Raw genomic sequence first — 26369 nt, 5'->3', positions numbered from 1 at the left:
TATTCGGATGGCTGAGTCGTATTAGACGATAATGGATACAGTAGTTAGTATTTTTATTCCATGTTTATGATAATGTGTGAATCAAATATAGGCCTGTTACTCGGTTTAGTTACAAATTGTTCAATATGCTCACGTATTACAAAAACTATAACTGTATATAGGCCTACTATGGTAGTTGTGAATATTATTATCTTCTCATTCAGTCGTAATAAGTTGTCTTTTTTCGGGATAAAGAGAAGGCGAGAAAATTTAAACCCTCATGTAATGATAACGCACCCCGATTTGTTTTTCTTTGGTTGTTAACGATTTTAGTATCGAGTATTGTTTAACGTTGCTATTGTGACATTTGAAGAAACAAAACAAACGCAAGAATACCAGTCGTATACGCTCTGATTAGTCATATAGGTCTAGTTAAATGGCAAAGTGTCACACGCAAACTGGAACAGGACAAACATCAGCTACTATAATATGCATATTGACCTTTTTCAACTGTGAAAATAAAGTTTACAGAATTATATATTTTAATATTCATATCTAAAGGCTGCTTTTCGTAGTGGTGTAAACTACGGCTATATACATTTGATGTAACATGTGTACATTCTAAAGGACGTAATCGCGTGACTGATATGCGCAAATGACGTCATAATAATTGAAATCTCATATAATATCCAACGCCTAGAATATGTGTAAACAGGAAAGAAACAGTAAAATTAATTGAAACATTCACGCGGAGGTCTGCCTAAATGAAGTTTGATATCTGTAGATAGAGAAAATGTATCAATCTTGAACATTAATTTGATAACTTAACAGTGTAAAATCTACCGTAACTATAGAAAAGTAGTTACCGTTCTTAAACATGTGCTAACGCCCTCTATCAGTGGATTTAAGGCTATACCATACATTCAGTTTTATTAAAATGGATCATCAAATTAGTCCAGGTTCGAAACGGCATTTTGACTTAATATTCGTAAAAAGATCAATATTTTGGCACACATGGCGTTTCATACTTATAATACATGAGCTGAAATCACCGACACAATTCGAAATAATAAACATAAAAAGGACAATAATAACAAACTTGAGGCAAGTTTACATATAAATGTAACTGGTCCTTATTTCTTCCTTTTCCACGTATACAAAAAGGTAAACGCGAACAATGATTCAGAATTACATTTCTTTCTAACAACCTACAATTGTTGAATTTTGTTCCTCTTTTTGTCAATTTGATATTCCAATCACTAATGTGACAACTTGCCAGGCTAAAACTGAGTGCTTGCTTAACAAATTTATCTGTAACTAACTTTACCATATTGGACAAACACACCTGATACAACTTTACATCTGATAACAATTTAAACATCAAAGCGGGTTTAGGAGTAAAGGTGTTAAGACACGATGTACTAACACTACATATTCACTATCTTAAGTGTTCTATCAAGGATTGATAGCATATTTTGTTTGGCACCTGGACAGAACGTAATAACAAAAGGTCGACGTATGCTTATCGTGACCTACAGTGTGCCCTATAAGTATGACACGCTAAATAAGTACACTCTACTCGCAAAAAAAAACCAATTCAACTTTCTGAAAAGGATGTACAATCGGGGACAGTGAAACAATCCCTCAAAACAAACATTAACCTTAAACAGCATGAGCTGGAAATGTACATGTGATGAGATATTAGTTCGACAACATTTTTAGGCATCATACTGATAGATCGAACAGTCGGATAAACCAGTGCCGTAATAATAGTGCTTTATAGCCTAGAGCTTTATATTCTAATCCTCTAATAATAGCAATATATTTACATGTAAAAATAAAATCTTGCTTTAAGTAGGTAGCTTCTGTAACAGTGAATAAGTAGTTATACTTAAGTAGGTCTTTGGTCAAACTTTGCAATTTAAACTTGAATTTAAATTCGAAAAACACGTCGGTTTCTCATTAGTGATATTCACATAAAAGGGGTCAACCAAAGGACTAACTATATTATTACTTGGTTATATGAATTTCAAAATTGTATCAATTACTTCAAACGACACTTTCATGGAATGTAAACCCAATTTATGGTGGTTCAGTCCTCCACAGATAATTGGCGGAAAGAGAAAACATCTGCGTGTGACGAAAAGGCAAAGTGACGGCTTAGGTTGATTTATCGCAGCTAGGCCTATTACATTCGCTCACGGAGTACGCTGTTCACACCTAGCGGGAACATCACTACAATCTGACAAAGAACAGGCCGGTGATATTGTGACACACGCAATCAGTTTGTTTTGACAGCAAAAGCACATCAACCGAGAAATGTCTTGATATATTTAGGACATAGGGTACTGAAAAAGGAATTGCAATTTCACGCATCAATTGCTCCGCTTCAACTTTTGCGTTTTAACTTTTGAAATCCAACCGTATACCCTTTACAACAGGCCTACATACTAACCAACCTGGGTGAAATTCAACACAAACATATTGGAGGCTGCCAAACATGTAGATGTAGGCTTCATCACAAAAGGGGCCGGGGTTGGTAAACTAAATGGCATGGGGACAACACCATAATACGCTTCTACTATCCGATACTATTAGACCTAATGTTACGGTTAAAAAGTGTCATCATATTCATGCATCCAGAATTGTTTCTGAGCCAATATTCCCTGCTGTATCTTTCACTATTATTGCAAAAACATCTTTATTTGGAAATCTAGAGCCGCATTCGTTCAATTTAGCAGAAAAACACTCCAAAAGTAATGTTTTTATTAATAGAAAATTTGTCCCAGATGAGTCATGAATAAATGCAGACAAATGACAGAAGACAAATCCAATACTAGAGTACTTAAGACTCTTATATCCTAAACTTAGCATTATTCTATGAAGCGATTCGATTGCAGACGATCTACCGCGTGTATTTACATGCGCACATGCAGGCGATTTTTTTTTCATATTTTAGGCCATATTTAGGGCCTGGCAGAGGCATCACAGTATAGGCCTAACCTAGTGAGGCATACATGGCTTTTAAAAAATGGCTTACAGAAACTAGTAGTCTAGGATGATGCCTTGCGTCCAAGCTTTAAAGGGTGGTTCCGGGCTTAAAATTGCTATTATAAAATATAAACCTTTGCAAGAGCATTAATAATAACCTCACTTAATTTTCGAATAATGGGGTTATTATTAATCTTTTTTGTTTATTTTATGATAAAAAAAACCCGGAGACCCTTTAAGCCTGTTTTCATGTTTAACTTGACGTTGTTAATCAATTACATCGGACGATTATGTTTAACTTGAAATGATCCACCGCGCCGTTTCAACCTCATGATCAATTCCTTGATTCAAATTTGGATTCTAGTCTATGTAGTCAGTGCATAAACAACGGCATAAATCGAAACGTCTAGGCCTACTTGCAGGTTTTAGTGTTTCAAATAATGATGAGCAAAGAATATGAACAAATGCCGGTAGGCCTAGGCCTACTACTGAGTGAGTGTTCTTGTTTGCAGGAGCATGGAGGCCTACAAAACGAGGTTAAATTAATTACCTACATAGATAAAGAATGTTTCAATTATCGACAAGAAGTGTTTTGACAAATTTGTGTACAAGATTCTTTTTTTGACAAAAATTTATGATTGTGCGCGAAAAGTGTCGATTTCAAGATTACAGGCAATCCATTACATACATCGATATTGCAGAATGCTTTCCATACAAGCTGCATGAATGTATTCTGTGCCTACGCCGGTTATTTCGAATTTCAACGAGTGCTATTATAAAATCAAAATCAACACTGGACTTTACGATATGATCGTCCTTGATGTGTTGTTAAGAGCAAACATTATTATCTCCGGGAATTGCTGAATAATTGCGCGATAATCGTAGGCTTAGCGCCTGTCGCAATTACCAAGGCAACTGTATACGGGAAGACGGTAGTTCGCGTTGCCAACCATTACGCCTGATAATCATCGATGTAATGGACGCACGTAATCCAACGTGTTGGCCTACTACTATGATCGGTAAACTATACACGTAGGCCTAGAGAATTTTGTATACTGAATAGCAATACCGTGCGACCTATGTTAGGTCATTCATCACACCTTACTTCACGCGAGTAAGACTTATACATAACGATTACTTACACGTATTACGGATAGCCCCGCTGTCAATCATTGTCATATTATACTGATCAGTGTGTTTCGATACGTGTTGACTACACTTAAATACGTGTTAAGAACACTTAAACTTGACACTTCACTATCTGTCAATGGGGTTTTGTTTCAAACTCATCCATCCAAAGCTTACTCAGCCTCCGGAAACATTAGTTAACATGATTACAACATAATGATAGGTGATACATAATTCCCCGGAAATAATGCCAATCTGAAAAATTACGTTCAAACGATACAATTTCCGGTACTCGAGATAGTGATTAATGCCTTTTCCAGAACAGCTCATCTTTTTTAATACTGAAGCACATTACACATGGGTTTACATTAAAGTCCATCATCATCTGTATAGACCATTATTTTCCTCATGAGACAACACTAAACCCAATAGGCCTCCTATCGAAATTTCTATGCCAAAACAAAGTATAAAGTATGAACGACTTAATTCACACAAATAATGAAGCCTCCTCCTAAGTTTCACGATAGGCTACTGTAGGCCCGGACCGTAGGCCTACAATTTACGAGACATTTCGCTGCACATAAATTCCATTTTGGAAAATATATATCAATTGTGTTATACGGTGTTATACTAAAATGTATATAGGCATATTAAATAAATACCGTACAATGTTAATATAGCCTATGTTACAATGTATGTGGTGCTATACCAGTAAGTCTATTAAACCTGTTAAAGATTACCCATGTATAGAACTATAGACATTTCATTCGCAATGTAAACTTGCCTTAACTTTAATTCAAAGACATATCTATTCTGTAAAAATATCTTAACCAACCTTTATTATTTCTGGTTTCAATATCGTAATCAGGTTTTATATGCCGGATATTGAATAATTTTGAAGCTGTTAAAATCGGCGGAAATCTCCTCTCTGACTAGTTTCTTACATTGTTACATGTGAAACACAGACAATAGCAAACTCGGCTCAGAGGGCCACCCGCTTCCCTCTTAGTCTCTTAAGATTCAAACCCTTGACAAAAACAATGACTATGAACAATTTGTAGTTATTTGTTGTGCAACTGCCAAACTGGTGGTGAAGATGATGTCCAATAGGCTAAGTCGACATTCTTTCCCATTCGTCCGTTACAAGATTGTATCGGTACCATTCCATAAAAAGCATTATGGAACCATGATGGGAACAGGGCTAGACCTGGACAGACACCAATGCTGTCGCACCCCAAAAAAGCACATAAACTAGGCCTACAAACTCTCACAATACATAAAATGAAGCTTAACAATCTACACGATACATTTCTCCGTTTGCACGGTATACATTTTACGATTGTTTTTAAGGCCATTCATTTTAAGAGGTAGTTGACATTTCGCTGCACATAAATTCGCTTCTGGAAAATTATCTCTGAGTTCCTAACACGTATGACAAAAAGGCATAGAACATGCGTCTCGTAAATGAACGAGTTTACATGCATTGAACTGATTGAAGCAAGTAGCTGATGATCGGACAATTAGTTATCCATTGATGAAAAGTGACCTAATTTTCCGTAACAATATCACTGATTGTTAACATTAAATGTTATATAATCTTGCAATAAATATTGAAACTACCAGTATACTATTATACGTATTAGTGATATTTTTTTAATGCAGTTGACAGCCTACAATATACATAATTATAGCAAGAGGCAACATTAGTGTTCTTATACAAACATTCGTTAAATATATTGACGTATAACTAAAACAGTTCACTATAGGCCTATTGAAATATTATAATAAAGAAGGTTGATTGAAGTATGTACTGTAGTAGTACATAACAGTATACGGCACTGATATAAGATTTCAAGACCTAGAAATTAGATTCATTTGATTTTAAAGTTCTTCATTTAACAACTTTTAAAACGTGTGTTTCTAGTGAAACCATAAGGAGCTCAAATATACGAGAGTTTGCAGGACTTAACCTAGATCATGAAAAACGGGAAGATACCTAAAATTAGATCGATCTAAAACCGGAAGAATGTGTTTAACCTGGCTTCGGACACGATTCGGATCATACTCAGATTAGCGTGTTTCCCGTGGGATCAATATCGCCGGAGTTTCACAAGGGTTAGGCTAAGCTTAATGATTTCAATATTTTATGAACATGTTTTGGTAGAATTCTTGAGATTTAGTATCTAATATGTTATTGGTCATTAGGGAGGAACAGGAATAAGCAACCGGTAAGAAAACAGGTATTTCAGAGCTGGGGATTAAGGCAAGGAGGTAAGGAAACAAAATGGTTTATGACCGATTTCCGGTTAATATTAGAATCATGGATGAATATTATTAATTCCTGAATGGTTATATCCCCCGGGTTAACGTCATCAAGTGGATATAACGTGTCCTGTACCATGGGTCCATGCATGTACCATAATAGACACGGTACATGCGGAGATACACAGGCCTATACATAAAACTCTGCTCAATACGGTACCTCAACACAATGTACAGGCTTAATAGCTGAGTATTCATTTATTAAAAACGTATATTATGTACAGTTTATCAATGTATTTAAAATAGTAATAATTGAGTGTTTTAATATACTATTTTGCATTTTTTTTATATTTAAATATTTGAGAATTTAATATAGGCCTATAAATGTAGACAACCTATTAATTTGAAACACGGTACATACTATGAACAAAGTGTGAACGAAGCCTAAAACAAACATCTTAAGCGTGAACACAACCTAAATAAATACTCAATGGAAAAGGAACGTGTCATAAACAAAGATAAGAAAATACTTGAAAGATAAATATACCTGATTTCCATGACACTATTGACAGCAGTATATGAAAACACTTATAGCGCCAGCGTAAGTTTAAAATATCCAAGTATAGAGACAGACTATAACCAACACGTCGTAAGGTATGATCCAAAGTGAGGTACTCAAAAAAATAAGTACACTAAAGAAGATAAGAACAGGTAAGTTATTTTATCCAGGTAATTCCAAGTACCTCGATCGGTGGTAACTACAACTGGTAAGTATTTGTATATGCTCATTATGTTAACTTAAGCGGCAAGTGGGCAGTGTCACTGCCTGCCTATTAGAATGTGCAAATACTCATCGTCTGCTAGTCACGTTGGTTCTTGAGTACACATAGCCTGATCCATTAATTCTATAGGGGTAGCATATCGACCAATTAGTGGACGTATTATTGTGGATGTAAACCTACATACCCGTGCTGTCTGTTACTATTAATCTTATATAATATCATCGTTATTATAATGAAATGAACAGTTTAACAAACTAAAAATTTACAATTTTTGTAAACATAATTTTACCACCCTTTTATATTTGATGTGTTTGGCATTTTATATTGTTTACAAACGTTTCTTTTGTTATGCTTATTAAAACCTATACGAAACAAATTGAACCGCTCCTTTAGGATACCCCTAATTATATTCCTTATATTGAAATATAAAATGGAACGCGGGTAATTTAATTACCTTAAAATTAACTTTTAAACTTCGTTGTTTCTTTTGTTCATATGCGGAAATTAATATTTTTATTTTAATACGAATACGAACAGTTTACCACTCATCAATATAATCAATAATTAGTATTATATGACGGTAAAAATAAAAAGGATACGAAGGAATAAATGAGACACTCCAATTTAATTTAACTTTAAAATATACTTTATAATTATGTACTGTACAATACTGTCGCTTTTGCAACAGATTCAATTTCGAGACATGCATATAAACATCAACGTGGTCTTAAAACGTAGTGGAAATTTCCTAATTCGTATAAACCTTGTCTTAATATTGAAATCGATATTCCCCCTACTTAAAATGGACTCGACCGTGTGACAATTTGAATTAAACATGAAGTTATCAAGAGTGGACACGATACGAGATGACAACGTTCTCGTGCTCTGTCACTCGAGAGAGCACAATTGTCGAATGAAAGTCAACTCCTAATAATAGCCAGGGGTAACAAACGGTGCCTTACCTCCTGTAAAAAATATGCCATGAAATTCGTAACGAAACATTAACACAAATACCAGCCAGAAAAGCAATGACATGACACGATGGATTGAAGCATTTAAGAATATTGGTCGCCGACTCATTTCAAAATAGGCCTACCAATCAGCTCTAAATACAGTTCCGCCATCAAAGGAAAATCTAGACATACAATAATGTAGGTCTATTGTATTTTTTTTTAAACTCTCGCAGTCAATGTGATTAGCAAGAACGCGAGGCGCGTTAAGTCGCCAATCACAGATTGCGCTTAGCATTACCATTTTGGAAGAACACATACACATGTACGTAGAAAGCTTATGTCCTAACTACGAAATTGGTTGAATATTTGAAAAAAAATCGACTATGGTATACTAAACGCACTACATTTTATATTGTAAAATGTTATCACAAAACGTTGACCAACAAAACTTTCACCAATATTTCGACGTGCGCGTAAAATTAGTCATACATGATGACTGTGGTAACCGCGGATTTACATGTGCACTTTGACACATAACAGGTTCTTAAAAGTTTAGAGAAACATACAGCTTTGCACGTACAAGACTTATTCTTAATAATCCATACCAAATCGTGTATGAATTTCCCGTAAGTCATTATAGCAACCTGGTAGTAATTAAAGTTGTTGTTTTGGATCGGGCAAGATCGAGCCCTAAGCCACCTTCGATCGAACGTGATTCTTGGCACATTTTATGGACTAAGCCCAAGGTATCTAAACACAAATTATAAGCCTAGATTCTTGCACTAAGTGAAAGTAAATTGTCTCTCTATTCAAAAAGAAGCGTCGGAGCGACAGTTGCATTTATAATTTACTGGAATAAATTTTTATTTTTAAATGGGTTATGCTGTGTAATTAGCAATCATAATTTAGTTTTATTTGAAGTGACCGATGGTCGATTAGGGAGTAATCGCTCTTTGGTTACCACTCATCCCTTGGATTATATACCATATCATATCATTACAGATCATAATTAATACACAGGTAAAAATATTATTTTAAAACAATTAGAATATTCTTGTTATTAGTAATAATGTTGAATCTTCTTCTCATTTTTAATAGATGTTCACAGTTTGTTTAATTATATTATGTGAGTTCATGTTTGTGCTGTTTTTTTTACGTTTTTTATATCACGTTGTAGGCCTATATACTCGTACTTGTTTAAAAAGAGAACATCTACCGATAATGCTACACAGTTACGAATTAAAAAAAAACAACTTTGAAATATTAAAACTGAATAGAATAATTATACAGAATTTGTACATAATTGTTATTTTAAATCTTATAAACCACAGATATTCAAATGGAAATTGATTTCGTTTTAGGCGTAATTAAGTTCCGTCCTTAGTAGGTCTGGCTTCGATATTCACCAATCACACTTAAGTGAGATATTTCTCTTTAGTTTTAAGTATTTCACTTAACTCAATACATATTTAAGTATAAGTTTTTTAGCCTTAAATGGTGAATACGGCCACTGGCCTAGAAATGACATTTTCAGGTACAATTAAAGCCATTTCTCATTTACAGTTGCATTTAAAGGTACCGTATTCCAGACGGTATGGTACCGGTGAATTGGATTAGCAGTCACTTTATGTTACGACTGAAATTAAAACTGAAAATTAACTTTAAAATTGCAGTTAAATACAGTGTTTAATTTTTTTTAATCGTCTATAAATACACGAGTCAGTAACATCACACGCTGATATTAAACATTAACGGTAATGTCCACTATATCCATTAACGTACTTGTATACTAATGAGTCTATTCGATTTATAGCAATTATAGGTAAACGCAACAATAATTACGTTAACATTTATGGAGATTTCTGATACGTTTACTAATGCACTACTGTTCAGTATACAAATTATTTAAACAATTTATTGAAATCATTAACATAAAGGGCAACACAGACTCAAAATGAAAATTGACTTATTTTTAAATGAGGTAACGTGAGAAAATACAGGCGGATTCATTTTTATAAAATACCGTATTTTTATTTTTTTTAAAGAACAAGCGAACAAATCAAACTTAGTTTATTTATCAACATATTTATCCGGGATTACACAATCAAATAAAACCTGTTTTGCATTGTGGTCCTGTCTCAAATACAAAATAAATCAGGGGCAAAAAGAATTTCAGTTTTGTGGCAAAAAAATGAAAAAATCGATATATAGCTTTGAATTGTTGGGAGAATATTTAATTTCAATTGGTGTAGGTTATTCCATAAATGCTAAATAATAGAATACATAACAAATAATGTAAACAATTTAAATTCAATTTCTGCAGGATTCTTTGTTGAATAAGCCTAAACTATACTGTTCAATTTGTTTTAAAAACGCTCTTTGTTTTTATTAATTATACGTTAAAAAATGACTACCGTCTTCAAAGCTCATCTAATCCATCTCTAATTAATGGATGGTTAATAGGCGAGCCACACAAAAAGTGAACCGGCTATATGGTGATAGGCTATAACTACACACTAATTGTATACTATGTAACTTTATTTTATGTTTCAGGCCCAACACAAGTTCCTCCTTCATCGGGATCAAGCCTTCTTTCAATGTTAATTTGTCATATTATGTATCTCCTTTTATTTTGTTGTCATTGAAAGTAAATAAATGCTTTAAATGCAAATGCATCAAATAATGGTGTAGAATACGACGTTTCGTATAACACACCTCTGAGACCCTCCGTAACAATTCAAAGAAGGAGATATTCCAGAACTCAATCACTACCATCTTGATGTAAGCTTGTTATAAATCGTTAAGTGATGATTCTAAAAAGAGTTCAACCGCTTCAGGTGCCAATCCATTTGAAATGGACCGTGATATATTGACCAACAAACTATCACGCCTGTATACCTGGTGGCAATTGCGTTGATCCGCCTGCTGATGAGCTGGAACTCGCAGGTAAGCCAGGTCAATAGAGAATTTACCTGCAAGCGCTATGACGGGCCGTTATAGATTAGTGTACGCATTAGTGGCCTTCCATACATGTGATTTCTCTTATGCAAGTAAGCTGCCGCGCTTTCATCTTTAGTTTTGCTTTTTAACACGTGGAAATAATATATTTTCTGGTGATCCATAATGATGCGATGGCCATTATTGCTTGTATCGGCCCACAATTAAACACGATAAAATAAAAATAGAAACAATTTACAATAATGTAAGGACATGGAATCTCTTTGGCTACAATTGACATTGTATTGGAACATTCGGCAGCAATAGAGAAGTGATCGTCCAATTATTGGACTAATAAGGTCCAACAATAGAAATTGAGATTTTATGATTTAAATGTTGTTGATACGATGACAATGACGATACTTTTGTGCTATACCTGATGACACTGACGATATGACAATGACTACAATTACATACTCCATATACCCGACTATTAATATAATATATCGGGAATATAATATAATACAAAACAATCTAATCTTTAAAAGTGAAACATAAGATTGTAAATAAAACAAAAGACAGATGCCAGTCATACGGCGTGTGGTGAAAGAAAAGGAAATGAAAAGTGATGTATTGAGTGAGAAAATGAAAGAGAAACAGCTATACGGTAGCGATATAAAGCCGATCTGAATGTGTAACACCGAGCAATACAACGGAAGTTAAGAAACTATATATCAAAGCTTTCTAACACTTAACTATTAGGCATAAGGTTACCAAGGAGCAACGCAAGTGATCTGACCAATCATAATCGATAGATTACTCAAACTGGCGCTTTTCATTGGTCGACCTGCGTTGCGTCCGTCGTAGTAGGATTTCTTGTAAACTTGCGTACGGTAATCATCATGGATAAACAAATTGTTAAAGCGCGTGTTCACACGTATAACGTATACACAATAAGTGACCTTTCGTTTTCACGACGCGTCAACGCGACCTATGCAAATTCATCAGTCATTCTACGCATGCTCAATTGTTTCTGAGCGTGTTTAGGCCTATAATGACTTTTCGATTCGATAGCTGCGTTTTTGGTGTGGCGTACAAAAGTTCGTACTCATACGCTATTAGTACTAATGATTTGTGTATCCAAAATAAGGTAGTACGGTAGTGCTTATTTATAAATCTCATTTTTCAGATTGAATAAACAAATTAATTTACTTTCCAGGTACCGTACATTGTACGGTGTGAAACACACTCATTATTCACATTCAAAAACACTGAATTCTCTGAAATAGGCAATAGCGATAAATAAAACAATGTTTCGCAGTACAATACTTCGTGACTGCATTTATTTCCGCCTCTATAATTTATAGGGAAAAGAAAGATCATGTTGAATTGACAATCTGTAATACTTAGCTGGCCCATAATGAATTTAATTTCCAGTCGATTTAGGCATGGTCATTGAGGCTTTAAGATGTTTAATCGTGTGGACTAAGTCATTTGGAGTGGTCACAAAGAGATAAAAATCAGTAAAGCAGGGTGTTGGATCGTGTTGAGAGAAATAAGTGAGCCTACGATTCAATATCAACTCACGAATAAAGTAGAACCTCTACTTTGGGATACCCTATTTAGGGGTCAACCCTCTTAAGTGGACATTTTCTAATGACATGAACGAAAGACAACATCATGTTTTGACATTGAGGATAACTCCCAATTCAGGGGACATCCAGATTAATTTAATATATTGAGTCCTACCATTTTTTTCCACTTTACGACGATCGACTTTTTTTTTTATCTCGCAATGCACGGACTTCAGCGTGTATAGTTGTTTCGATTCGGCTTATCATTGATAGAGGCAGAGTTTTAGTCTTTAGAAAGGTTGAATACCCTTCGGAGATCTCATAGGGGCCGAATCTAAACGTTTCCTCGGCAAGCAGGGACCTTAATCTATTTTTATATAAGTCCATATCAAGCCTAACACAAAAGATGAACTCCATCCATCTAGAAGTTAAGTCGTCAAAACAACGCTTGAAATACTTAATTGGAGAGCATTCAAATGCCAATTTATTTGAAACCTCTAATCTTATACTGCCTTTACCAATTGCAATAATTGAATTTGCACGTTCGAGTGTGTAACAATCCGGAACAAGACGTGTTTATCCCCATTCGTCAGAGATGAAATATTCCTTTAATCAGCTTCCCCCAATTGTTAGCAGAATTGACATCATCTCGCATGCGATGTATACATAAAAAGCCGTTTAATATCCGCAGATGATGGATTCGATTGAAAACGGGTGAAAATATCTCGTTATTTGAAGTTAATTGGAATTTTCTGCGTCGCTAGTTCTATTCTTGGATATTTACTAAAGCAATGCTGATGTTTTCTTTGAATGATTAGGATTTAAATTGAATAATGGATTAACACACATTGAATTCATGCCCATGGTAACCAAATTCTTAATTATTTAGGACACGGAATGTATTGAAAAACAGACTCTTTTACAATGGTGCAAGTCATATAAAAATACTATACTTTGAAACATGGTCGTATATGATATTACATGCATCGAATCGATGACCATGATAACGAACCTCCTAATTATTTAGGACATGGAATGTATTACAAACAAATTATCAAACGTAAAAATGCAAAATGAATTTTTCTATAAGATAATACACTCCATCGTTTATTTTCGGGTCTCAATTTTAAGGTTATCGGTAGAGATATTTAAAATAAAACCGTCTCCATTTATTTAAAAATATAAAGACGTAGGCTTAGTTATTTATTGGAGTTATCGGAGGTACACTGGAGTTATATCGTAGGTACACCGGAGTTATATCTGAGGTACACCGGAGTTATATCGTAGGTACACCGGAGTTATCGGAGGTATACCGGAGTTATATCTGAGGTACACCGTAGTTATATTTGAGGTATACCGGAGTTATCGGAGGTATACCGGAGTTATCGGAGGTATACCGGAGCGGAGGTATACCAGAGTTATATCGGACATACACCGTAGTTATATCGGAGGTATACCGAAGTTATACCGGATATACCCGAGTTATATCGGAAGTACGGAGTTAAGGACACGGGGGCTTGCGTCGGATGCAAGTGGTCGGATGTAAAACTCGGATCAGCTTAAGCGTGCATAACGGAACTCTATAGTGCGTGTGAACACAACACAACAACATTTTAGAAGGGAATATAGAACACGATGACAGGGTATTCAAACGAATATGATTTAATATTTCAACTCCTACATAGCTTGCAATGAATCTAGCGTTAACCCAATAAAGAAGCGCGCCCATGCGTAGGACTCATCAATAGAATTAGTACGCTTCGTCACCTAGCTCCATAACGTATATTCTTCTAGTTTATCACCATGATACCTTGCCTAAGGTCGTAACAATTAAATAAACACACCGTCGATGCCAAGTATAATTTCATATCGAGCAGAAATTCGCGGTAATTCGAGAACATTTGCATGACACGCATCGACATCCTAGACTATCTTCTGTTGGAAACCGTTGCGCGATCGATCACGTGGCTTAGCAGCATACGGGGTTAATACGAACTTATAGTGTATGGTATTTATACACCCTAAAGCATTAGGTTTCCTTCATGCGTGGATAAATATTGCATTACCTGGGGCTGTCTAAAAACACACCTTGTCGAATTATTGAGCCCAGAGGTACTCGAACACCTGTCAGTTGTGAAAAGCATCGAGCTAACGTATTATTTTTCTTTCAATTTGGCCGAATTATAGCGAACAACTAACAAAAGTCAATCCCGTTTTATAGACTCGCTCATCAAAGATATCAGTGATATTAAAGTACCCGTGAACTCACTATTCTATTCAAGGTCCCCTTTTCAAATGATTCTTTTAAGTATTTCTTTTCAATTCGCTTATTCCCAACAACCGGTTTAATTTCAAACGTTATTGTCTAGCTTTCAGAATCATGCCGCTATTTTATAGTTCTTTTTTATTATATCCGACAAATTAAATACAACGGTAATTTATATAGGTATATAAAACACCATTTTTAAACACTTAATTGCAAGATATTATCATATTGTTATATACACCCTATTAATTACACGGTTCATGGTTTACGGTCTCTCAATAGATAAAACATGTTAATTAAAAGGACAATTCTCAATTCAGCTAAACTTGGTTTTGAATATCAGTCTCACTAGTTTCGACCTAATATTAGAAAAAGATAATTAGTTTGGCACATATGGCGTTTCATACGTATAATATTTCGAATAATAATAATAATAATAGTTCGAAAAAACATGCAAAAATCGAAACGCCGACTGGTGGACTAACATAAAAAGACCAGTACAAACCAGGGACATCCTCACAAAAAAAAATGTGTTTATAGGCCTATGCTTAATTTTTCGGCGCACCATACCCGAATATTATATTATATATAATAAACTAGGTCTGGTAGAAATAAAAATTCTGACTATTTTCTGGATCTTTGTATTTTTGTTGACATACTGAGCCTATGACAGACTATATCGATGAATGATAGTCGTTTTAATCAATGAATATCATTATATCTCTCACGTAGTGATTCCCGCGGGTCATCATTCAACACGGATCTATTTCAGTCCTTCTGGCAAAATAAAACCATAACAATTTAGCCATTGCATGCTGATGATATTAATAGGCTAACAAAGTAGACCTACATTAGCTCGAATCTAAAGCTCTCTGTCTACACTATCAAACTAGTTTGACAAAAAAGTATAATGTGCCTAAATATGGTGGTGATATGCCCAAATATGGTAGTGATATGACATTATCATGTCCATTTATGGGCACATCACATTTTTTTGTCACATTAAGTTTGATAGTGTAGACAGAGCTCAACAAAGGTTGAGGATAAGAAACAAAAATACGGTAATGTATATAATCTATAGATATCGATACATATTCAAGTAGAAAATTCCCCACGTCCCTCAAACGTCGTGAAATTTCCCTTTAACGTCGTCCTACTTTCTAACGTTCGTCAATTCGCCTTTATCCTGAACCTAACCATGCTTCTCTAACCAAGGCAAACATTTTGTCGCAGCCAGAGATAAGATCAAAAGCCCAGTGTCCTGTTGTTAGATTGCCTTGCTCTAACCATGGACCTATAATAGATACATTTTCTAACGTAACGAATTTACGCATAATATTCGACATATGTAACACATGTGTTGTGAATTCTACTTTTTACTCACTTGAACTCATTTCCAAAGTGATTCTTAAACGAATAATAAGAAAATGAAATTAAGAACTAAAAACATGACACAGCAGAACAACATAGGCCTAAAAGGACAAAAAACAGAAGCTGCATAGAATTAAATGTTATCGAGTTACTGTACCAAAGATAAATGACATCACCCGTCAACAGCCGATAAAATTGGACGTGTAGACAGCTTGATTGTGGAGTTATTTTCGTTAATAAACAACGTCTCCTACTAGACCTCTATACTATACATTGAAAACAATCCACATAAATATGCGTTATAATACTGAGATATTTTTATTGGGATTCTTTTAACTGAGAGCAATCGTAAGTCACAAGGGTTGTCAGCAAATCTTATTGTTCCGGACACAAGTAATTTGTCGGGGTTGTAAGTAACACCAACTTGGCGATGACTGACAGCAGGTATGTGACGCCGACAAGCAGATGGTGGACAGGTGAGCGTATCCCAGCATGCAATGCAATCAGCAATCACATTCCTTCAAGATGTGTTTTTAAACCAGATAAGTATCAAGGTCTCTTTGGATTCGTTAAGCGCGCTCCATAGATGTTCTCCCCCGTCCTGATTTAATACGTATGGAATGCCTGAGAGAGGTGTCGGTGGTTGACGATTGATAACAACATATGTCATAGCCTATATTTTGTTACCATCACATCATACAATACTCAACACGATATTCTGTTTTTAATATCGAACATACAGAACTGTTAAAATAAACAAACATCAGGGAAGAGTGTCATTCTTCCCCGTACATAAAACTGTAAGGATAAGGAATAGGACGTCAGTTGTTTTGGCATTCAACATAGCAATGTGGTTCTAAAACTTAGTCCTCATACGCAACACACGGACGTAAGTGAGAGAACCGCGCCGCGATGAATCATGCGAACTGTGATTTGTGACGTGAATTGCGTCTACGTCATCGCGCTGCGTTCAAGTGGGAACCAAAATGAATGACCTATCTTAATTTAGCATATAGGCCTACATCAATTACTCGATTGATTGATCGATCAATCAATATAAACGATTGGTCGAATAATCGATCAATCAATCAATCAACATACTGACCAAATCGACCTATTCTTTTCTTTATTTCTTTCTTTTTTATTTACCCATAAATATAAATTATAAACATTGTAACATACAAATAATAATTATTTCGAGGGAAGGGCTAAAAAATAGTTAAAACTAATCTCAACTAAGTTCAGCCCCCAACATTACAATATAGGCCTAAAATAGATATAAATAAATTAGGGCTACCTTTAAAAAAAAATTAATATACATAAAACATATTCATGTCTTATGGGTTTATACTATTTTCCACGTTAGCACAAACAAATCTAAAGGTACGTGGAGGCGCGGCCACGGTTTGGAACGGAATCGTATTATAAGAAATGGAATTTTTGAATATTCATATCTATCTATCTATACTACAAGTAAAAATGTTTACTTATATTTCTCGCGGGACCAGTTTAAAAGAATTTTCGTGTGTTGGCATACTACATTGATTGATGTGTTAATTGGTGCGAAAGTGGTAGTGAAACATGTTGAATGTAACTCTATCACCTTTTTAAATTCTGCTTTATTCAAGCAGAAATATATCCATATGCCGCCGCACATCATAAAGTAGTAATAACAATGCAAAACAAAAACTGCATGTGGCCTACTCTGAAGGAAATAAAGGTATATAGGTTTTAGTTCTCTTGGTTTACCCAGGGAATTGTTATAATAATAATAATATTTATTGGTTACTCTCCTTTAAAATGGAGGAACACTCTCGTAACAAGAGGTTCGAGCCATTATAATGTTATTTCACTCCAGTTGAAAACCGACGGTTTTCCGACGGCATTATTATATGCGACATGTGGTATAGATTTTTTACTTACTTACATTTATTTATTAGAATATTGTTATGTGTTATGATATGGACTTTGTTCTGAAATAAAAGTGAATTGATTGAATTGAATTGAATTACAATACATATATATATACAGGTACAAAAAGTTATAATGGTTCACAATTACATAATATCAAGCAGCACAAATTCTACTGACTTATTAACAGTAATTCGATAATTAACAACTCTCTGGTTTACCCTACCAAGGAAATGTTGGACCTTATTTGTAGATACTTTACAGATCTTTTCGAGGAGTGACATTCTTTAGCTCAAATAAGAACATTTCACTGTTGCTAGTACCACGTCCTGTCCTATCCATTTTTTTGGAAAGGGATTATTTTTGTTGAATATTAGGTATTTCATCATATTTATGCTTGTGAAGTGTCTAAACGGCGAGTGGACTTATAGGCCTATGAAAAAATGGAAAATCAGTATTATCTCTTTATTCTTGGCGAAGAATGCAGTCCATTAATAGTAATACTACAGAAATTGATATCTTGTGTCATTGATTTTCTCACTAATAAGTAAAGTGGTCCATTCCGGAAACCCCTTCATCAACTAGATCAACCATTACACACGTCCTAATAGAGCGAAACACGTCCTCACGTCTCATTTAGCTATTTTTGTTCAATTATTTCCGATATAACCCCAGGGTTGAAGACATGTCCTAATTTGATGGGGAACACACCATGCGTTGGTTATCTGTTTGGAGCTAAGTTGACGTGCTATTTAATCACACTTAATAATATGATCATACTAAAATAGAAGGTGCAGAACATGAGGCTTAATTATTAAACCTTTTTTTTTTAGTTTCACGTCCAGGTTTGAATTTGTAGGGTTTTAGTATCAGCTATAATAATTATTAGCTATCGTATGGTGTGCCAAAAATTAAAAGAACCGTTGTCGCAATCATGCAATTTCGATCGAAAATACAATCTAACCTTTCAATCATTGAAAAAAAAAAAAAATTTTTTTTTAAAACTATCCCAATTTTTATACTCTTAAAAATGTGCAAACCCCAGACTTTCCGTCCCCATTTTGGGTGGATAATTTAGACAGATTTTACTGATTCCCCTAAATGAACGCCTCTTTGGGACACCCTTATCTAGGGAACACATCTATTATTTCCTGTGAAACCAATGGGAGGCGATATATTATGTTTTAACACTACAGCTAACCTCTATTCAGGGGCCGGACACATCCACCGCTATTAAAAGGACCATTTATTGGGTTAGAAGGGGTCCCTTTAAGCTTCAATCGTTTCTGTATTTAGGCCTATTCTTTAGAAATCATGGAATGTTATAAGTTCTCGATTGAATCTCAAAGTGAATGCCTTTCTACAAATTCACTGTTAATTAATTTAATCCATAATGGAAATATCGGATTAAGCAAATTCGGTTGTAATTCGAACTTTGAGCTTTTAAATGTCGTGTCAGCCTGGTGACACGCGATAACACAGGTTGAATCATATACAGTACGGACCGTAGTCCTCTTAAACTTTGTAGGCTCGTAGGCCTACAAAGACCAGGCCTACATGAACAAACGTGCTGGGCCTACACACTTGTTCGTTGTTTTTTTTCACTTAATAAATAATAGAAACATAAATTTGTTTTTATAAAAAAAAGAAAGAAAACTAATTACTGGTTTAATATAAAAACAAAATCATTACGCTTTTTTCTCTAATAAAACGAATAATAAAAATCCCCACGACTGTTGCTAATTTATCACATAATGTGTTATCATCATCCGGTTAGATAGGTTATCAGAAATAATCGTTGTATTAATTGATTACTAACAATCATCTACATCCTCAATCTTTATACAATCGATTGACGAGAAGGAAATCATTTTATTGATGTATAAATCATTTGTTTATAAAGATAAATTCAACTTCTACAGAAATATTACAACCTTTCGATACACATCTAAAATGATAAATGTCATTTTTATCGGCTGAAGTGTTTGCATTGAAGAAACTTTGCAACCTTTATGAACTGTATTAATAATTTGGTGTTTGTTTTCCGTCAAAGTTATCAAAATTGCTTTATAAAGTTATGTCTATCAAACAACGTGTTATCTAGACAAACATTGAGCCATTAATAGAAGACATGCAGGTAAAGGTTCAGAGCCCTTCAGTGATGATTGCCTATTTTAAAGTATAGGCTTATATGAACAATAATATTCAGTAATTAGGCCTACAGTAACAAATATCAAAGATTGTCCCCTGAAAAAATTTGGTTAAATATGCCATTTTAATGTCAGATAATATTTATCCACTTTGACCAAAAATTGGATCGAAAAAACATTACCTTCAAATTGACTGCCAGCCAATGTATTTTTGGTTGAATTTAACCATTTATTTTGTCATTTTATATATTTTTTAAATAAATAAAACGTTCAACAAAACAAAAGACCGATATCAATGCGCGCCTGTTTATGATTTATTTTAGTATAGTTACGGATTTATCATTCACGTATACCTTGTAGACAAGAAATGCATGATTTTCATATTTATAGGTAAACACATATACAATTCTACCCTGTTAACAATCATTCACCAACGAACAAGAAATGTGTGATTATGTTACAATATTGCTCCTACGGTTCCATGGTTGGATTTTATTACGGCGTTAAACATAAATAATATCAAACGACCCTAAGTTTTAAATTTAAATGCTATACCTCATAAAACTAAAAAACGTGATACTTTTTAACATAAAGTTAAAACAAAAGTTCACGATTTTAGGCCATGGAAAAGCTCATGACCAGTTGCAGACACACCGGTTATTTTAGGCCTGAAGTAACGTTTGTATGTGAGTGTCTCATGATAGTTACTTTGACAGGTAAAATTAAATCTAATTGAAGTTAAATGTTACAAGGGTGCCATCGGTTAGTCTTTCATTGATTTTTACCACATCTGACTTTTCCTCTTTTTTTTCCATTTTTCAATCTACACAAAGGATGACGAAACAAAACTAGACACATTTCACAGAAAACAACTGAGAAGAATTATAAAACCTTTAAAAATTAAAACATTTACAAAAGATGCAACGCGAAACCGATATCAATAGAAGTGGGGAATATTTGGACATAATATATTCAGGAAAAAATAAGCAAACACCTATAAATACAGCAGTAGACTTATACTTCAGTAACATGGCCAAATTCAGAGGGGGAGACAAGTGAGCACTTTACCAATAACATTGAAAAGGGACTTAAGCACTAATATCATCAGATTCAAATACCACACTACCAGCAAAATTCAAAACTGCAACGGACCTACAGAAAATTAAAAACATAGCATTAGACAGAACACTTTGGAGAAACTTTACAGAAAAAAATCAGCAGAGCGGTCGAGGCGGAAAAGTCAGAATTCGACGGAACGGCGTTATGTAAGTAGTAAGTCAAAATCTTCATAGACATCGTAAATTTATTATTCGCGCGTGATGCCTAAAATCATTAAAGCGCACGGTAATCCTCTAGTAGCTGGTCCTATACTTTTCATCCCTGTTCTTTGAGGGCAAGGTCCAATTCATCATGTAGGTATACAAAGAGGGCGTCACATCGATTTTTGCAAAAATACAATAATCTCTAGGCCATTTTGTCAATTCAATACAAGTACAATTGCTTTTTGTGAACCCAATGGAACAAGCTTATTATTAATATAAAAGAAATAAAAAATTGTATTCAATTTAAGAATTAAAAGAAATATCTTTTATTTAAAAAAATAAAACATTTCATTTTATTATATATTTACTGATGCTTCATGTCTCACTTGTATACTTCTTATTTTTGTAACCATTTTAAAAGGCCAACTGAGACAAGCTTACTTCAAGGTTGGTTCTCATTATGCTCTGTATTTTTTATGGCATTTTGTGAAATAAATGTTTGTTAAATTTTAAATATGAAATATACCAGTTAGGCCTACTTGCATTTTTCATTTGTAACCCATAAAAATAGACAGATTCGTGTTTCAGACTAAAAAAGAACAGGCATTATATTATTCAGTATTTCTAAAATTCGGTATCTTATTTTAGAACTCTTATTTTTTCTTTATAAGAACCATTCATTTACAAGCGAACAAAACGCGAACGAATAATTTGTTTCACAACATTAGAAGAATCCATTTCTTTTCTAAACTCAAAACACTCATAATTGGTTCGCCATGGAAATGGAGTTTATCACGTGATATGGATGGCTCCATGAAGTAATGGATGAGGAGTTATGGGAATACAACCTGACGTGTAGACAGTGATTTGCACGCTTTACCAGGTCAAAACATGCATTTCTCGTCCCTCGCAATAAACTTTGAAAATCAACAATGAATCATAGCAATACTATCAATAACATTATAGCTTGATAACAAACGTTTAGTTATAGAAAGAAAGCCTAAGCTACAAACTGTCACTGATGAAATGTAGGCGTGGTAGGCTAGTAAGAAGGTCCACCAAAAGTATAGAGAAAATCGAAACCGATACCACATGACGCATGAGTGTTAAAAGCAGGATTTTCTTACAAGTTTCAAAATCTTGCGGTCACTTGTTAAAAAACAGAACAGGAGCTGCATGTTTGTCACTTAAGTGGAACTCGTCTGCCTCAGCGGGGGGGGGGGGGGGGGGGGGTGTAGGAGGGTGCACTGGCCTACGCTTTTGTAATAGTAAACCTTTAAAAAAGTTGCTCTCAGTATTGTATTGTATACGTAAACAAAAAGTACGGAATTCGTATTATTGAAATGATAGAAGAAACATTTGGAATTTGAAGTCAAGTCAAAAATAAAAATATGCTATACTTTAGGCACCTGATTTCCACGTGTATTAATGTTTATTTTTACGACTCCCATCGACAATGATCCTTGATGAGCATGCACCTGTGTATACAAAATTATTCAGTTTTATCTGTCGATTATTTTTTAAGTCAAAGCAAAACAACTGAAAAAGGACGGTACCTGGAAAGATTAGTACGGTACCTAGAAATGTTAGTACGGTACCTGGAAAGATTTGTACGGTGTCTGGAAAGCCTAGATTAGTAGGTACCTGGAGAGGTTAGTACGGTACCTGGAAAGGTTAGTACGGTGCCTGGAAAGCCTATGTTAGTACGGAACCTGAAAAGGTTAGTACGGTACCTGGAAAAGTTATAACGGTACCTGGAAAGATTATTACGGTACCTGGAAAGATTATTACGGTACCTGGAAAGGCTAGTGCGGTACCTGGAAAGGTTAGTAGGGTACCTGGACAACACAACTCGATTATTTTCAGTATAGAGTGAGAGATCCTGGCTACATTGATATTTATATTAAAATTTGCATTAAGTTACCGAGATAAAAAAAAAATGCAAATGATTATTTGACCAAAACTTAACTATACCTAAAGATCTATCCACAAAAACATGAAAGATAAATAGGCCTACACTTACTTTGAGTAAGTCAGGTTATTTTTAGTAAAATTTAACCAGAAACCATTGAATTCCTGTCAATTGACTTAAGCTTCCGGTTGCCTTTTTTCTTTAAATTCGATTTTATGAGGTAGCCTAAATCTTTTTTTTCGATCCAAAATGAATAACTACGGTACCTTATAAGGCTGTGACATTAAAATGCGGCGTATCGGACAAACACTATTTTTCTCTAAATTATTTTGTTGAGGAAGAAATAAACTAACGTTTCAAACAGACAACGGCAATGAGAAATGAATTTAACATGCTAGATTTAATAATGTCACATATGATGTATAGGCTACCTATTCATTAAATCAATAACTTTAAAGAACGTTTTTAGCAGCAATGTTTACAAATAAGTACAATACAAAGTGCTGTTTAGTTTTACATAACAAACGATACTTATGAGCACCAAACGAAGAAAAAGAAGCAACGAATGACCTTTTGGTCAAAATGTGCTATTTTTGTGATCTAATTAATGTTGTCGTATGGTGCAACATATTAACGCAGGTGTCACCAGTGAATGCCCGAAAGGCTAGAAAAGCGAAACTTTCGAAGAACCAGTCCAGTTTTGTCTGCTGCAGACGGCCAAGTTTTATCGACAACTGGGACTTATGGTGTTTTACGACTCGGCATAAGTGTGTCTAGAGTACAACATTAGTTGACACACATTAGTCCGCGGACATCAGAATAGTACATTAATACCGAATGACTTGGCATAAAACAGTTTACATTGATACAAGTAGACATGACTACTATATTGATTTTATATCAGATCTCTCCGGAATATTACTGTAGACTGTATGTCATATTCAAAGGGCCTAGAAACGGTTGTTAGATAAAAGTTTAATAACGAAATTATCATTTCTTACTATACCGTAAGAAATAATATATAAATTGGATTTGATGTCAGACGCGTCTTGGATAATTGTTATTATTAACGGGTTTCAAACGGTGGTACTATAATAGGCCTATCCATTTAATCTCGCCTTCGTGTAACCAAAACATGTAAAACTAATAAAGGATTTTCGATGAGCATCAAAATGCGCATTTGTAATGCGATGACGTTGTTAGAGAAAATGGTTAGAGATAGCCACCAATCTCATCTCTAATTTGCTTGTGCATATATATTATATTATCTTAATATCAACGGAACAAGCAAATATTTTATGACATAATATTGACATAATGTTTTAAAGATCATTGCATATTCATCTATAAAGACTTTGCATGAGAGTCGTTGCAAATGACCCACGTCTACAAGTCTGAGTGGATGGGCGTGTGTACATGTTATCGTTGTGCAACATAATTGTAATATAGGCCTAAATAATATATTACTGTATATCAGTATCGTAATTTGTTGAGTAAGTTGTTATCGTAAATTGTTTTAGATATATTACTAATGACAGTTCGTTTTGTTCTCTAAGAAGCCGACTTTCCTAACTTCGTTTCGAGGTTCTAGCTAAAAGTGCTATTTCGTAACAATGCTAATTGTGGCAGATGTTAAATGTTTTCATTCCCTTATACTGTATTACCATTTTACCTCTTATGTAGTTTATTTGTATAGGCCTAGGATGTAAACATTTCCAAAAGAATATTATATATTTTTGTGATTTTTTCCCGACTTTGATTTCTTGTTTATAAAAACATGAAGATACAGAATATGAATAATAAACAAATCGGTAGTTACAAAGTATATATTGGTAGGCCTACATGAATAAGACAATCTTTTTAACAAATACAGTAGGGCTTTTTAAAGGGATTTTTAAATAAAAACAACAGTATCCTTAATGATTACATTTTTTTCTTTGAATTCATTAAAAAAACATTAAATTAATCAAATCTCTTTTTTCCCTTAGACATGGGGACGCATGTGAATATAAACAACGAAAAAACATAAACAAATCATTAAAAACAGTTCAATATATATATATATATATATATATATATATATATCGTACCATTCAACTAACAATCCACACGGTATCTGCCAATTTTATTCTTTAATATTTAGGCCTATAATTAAATTATTATATTCAGCGTTTTTATTGGTTGAATTTTTTATTATTTGTAATCGTTTTCAACACGCACATAGACAAAAAAGCGAGTGTGAAACATTAATTTATTCTTAGACAATACACTTTTTGTAAGAGAAATCATGAGCCGTAAAAACGGTAATAAAAGTGAAGTTGTGACACACACGACCTATTTAATAAGAACTTCCTCCATCATCATATGGTTCTAATGTTAAACAGTCCCCAGAGCCAATATAGTCCGGCTAGGTTGGTTAGTTATCAACATACAATAGATTTAGTGTCATTTATTGATCATGTTATTGAATTAATATTTACAAAGATTATTATAGCGGGTTTCCTCTGGGGCGAACTTGCTCCAGAGCTGGTTCTGAACCAGACGCAGAGGAATTCATACAACACCGGTGCACTGGTGGTACCTTGCTAAGTGATGTTGAGGAAGTTTGAATTTTGCATTCAAGATAAAGGGCCTATATCACGTATGTGTCATCAAACACGTCACAAATTAATGATTGGTTAAACGTATGCTGCAATTAAATATAATTCAACAAATTCATGGATTCTTAAAATAAACACATTTTTCCTTCAGGCACAGATTGTTTTATTTTTTGGGTTGTTTCAGTAGGCCTACTATCGAAATGTTCTAATTTTGTGTGTTGTATGGCCTATATATACATAGACCATAAAACACAATAACCTATAACACTACTCATGATACAGGCACCACAT

At 34.3% G+C, this 26369-nt stretch overlaps 1 protein-coding gene across 3 annotated transcripts in view; it reads right to left on the bottom strand.

The window, feature by feature from the left end:
* Positions 1-26369, bottom strand: part of LOC144854890 (repulsive guidance molecule A-like) — a 111724-nt gene that overhangs the window by 18478 nt on the left and 66877 nt on the right. The window contains exon 1 of one of the 3 annotated variants that reach the window (XM_078712902.1): positions 6908-7181. The exons of the other annotated variants lie outside the window; for them this stretch is intronic. Within the exon in view, the coding sequence (XP_078569028.1) occupies positions 6908-6918 (11 nt within the window). The 5' untranslated portion in view covers positions 6919-7181. Of the gene's footprint in view, positions 1-6907; positions 7182-26369 lie in introns of those variants that run through there. 3 annotated transcript variants of the gene reach the window in all.

The sequence above is a fragment of the Antedon bifida genome, chromosome 10 (assembly GCF_963402885.1).
Source record: "Antedon bifida chromosome 10, ecAntBifi1.1, whole genome shotgun sequence".
Lineage (NCBI taxonomy): Eukaryota > Metazoa > Echinodermata > Crinoidea > Comatulida > Antedonidae > Antedon > Antedon bifida.
Note: the sequence above shows the minus strand (reverse complement) of the source record. Positions and strands in the feature narration are given on the sequence as shown.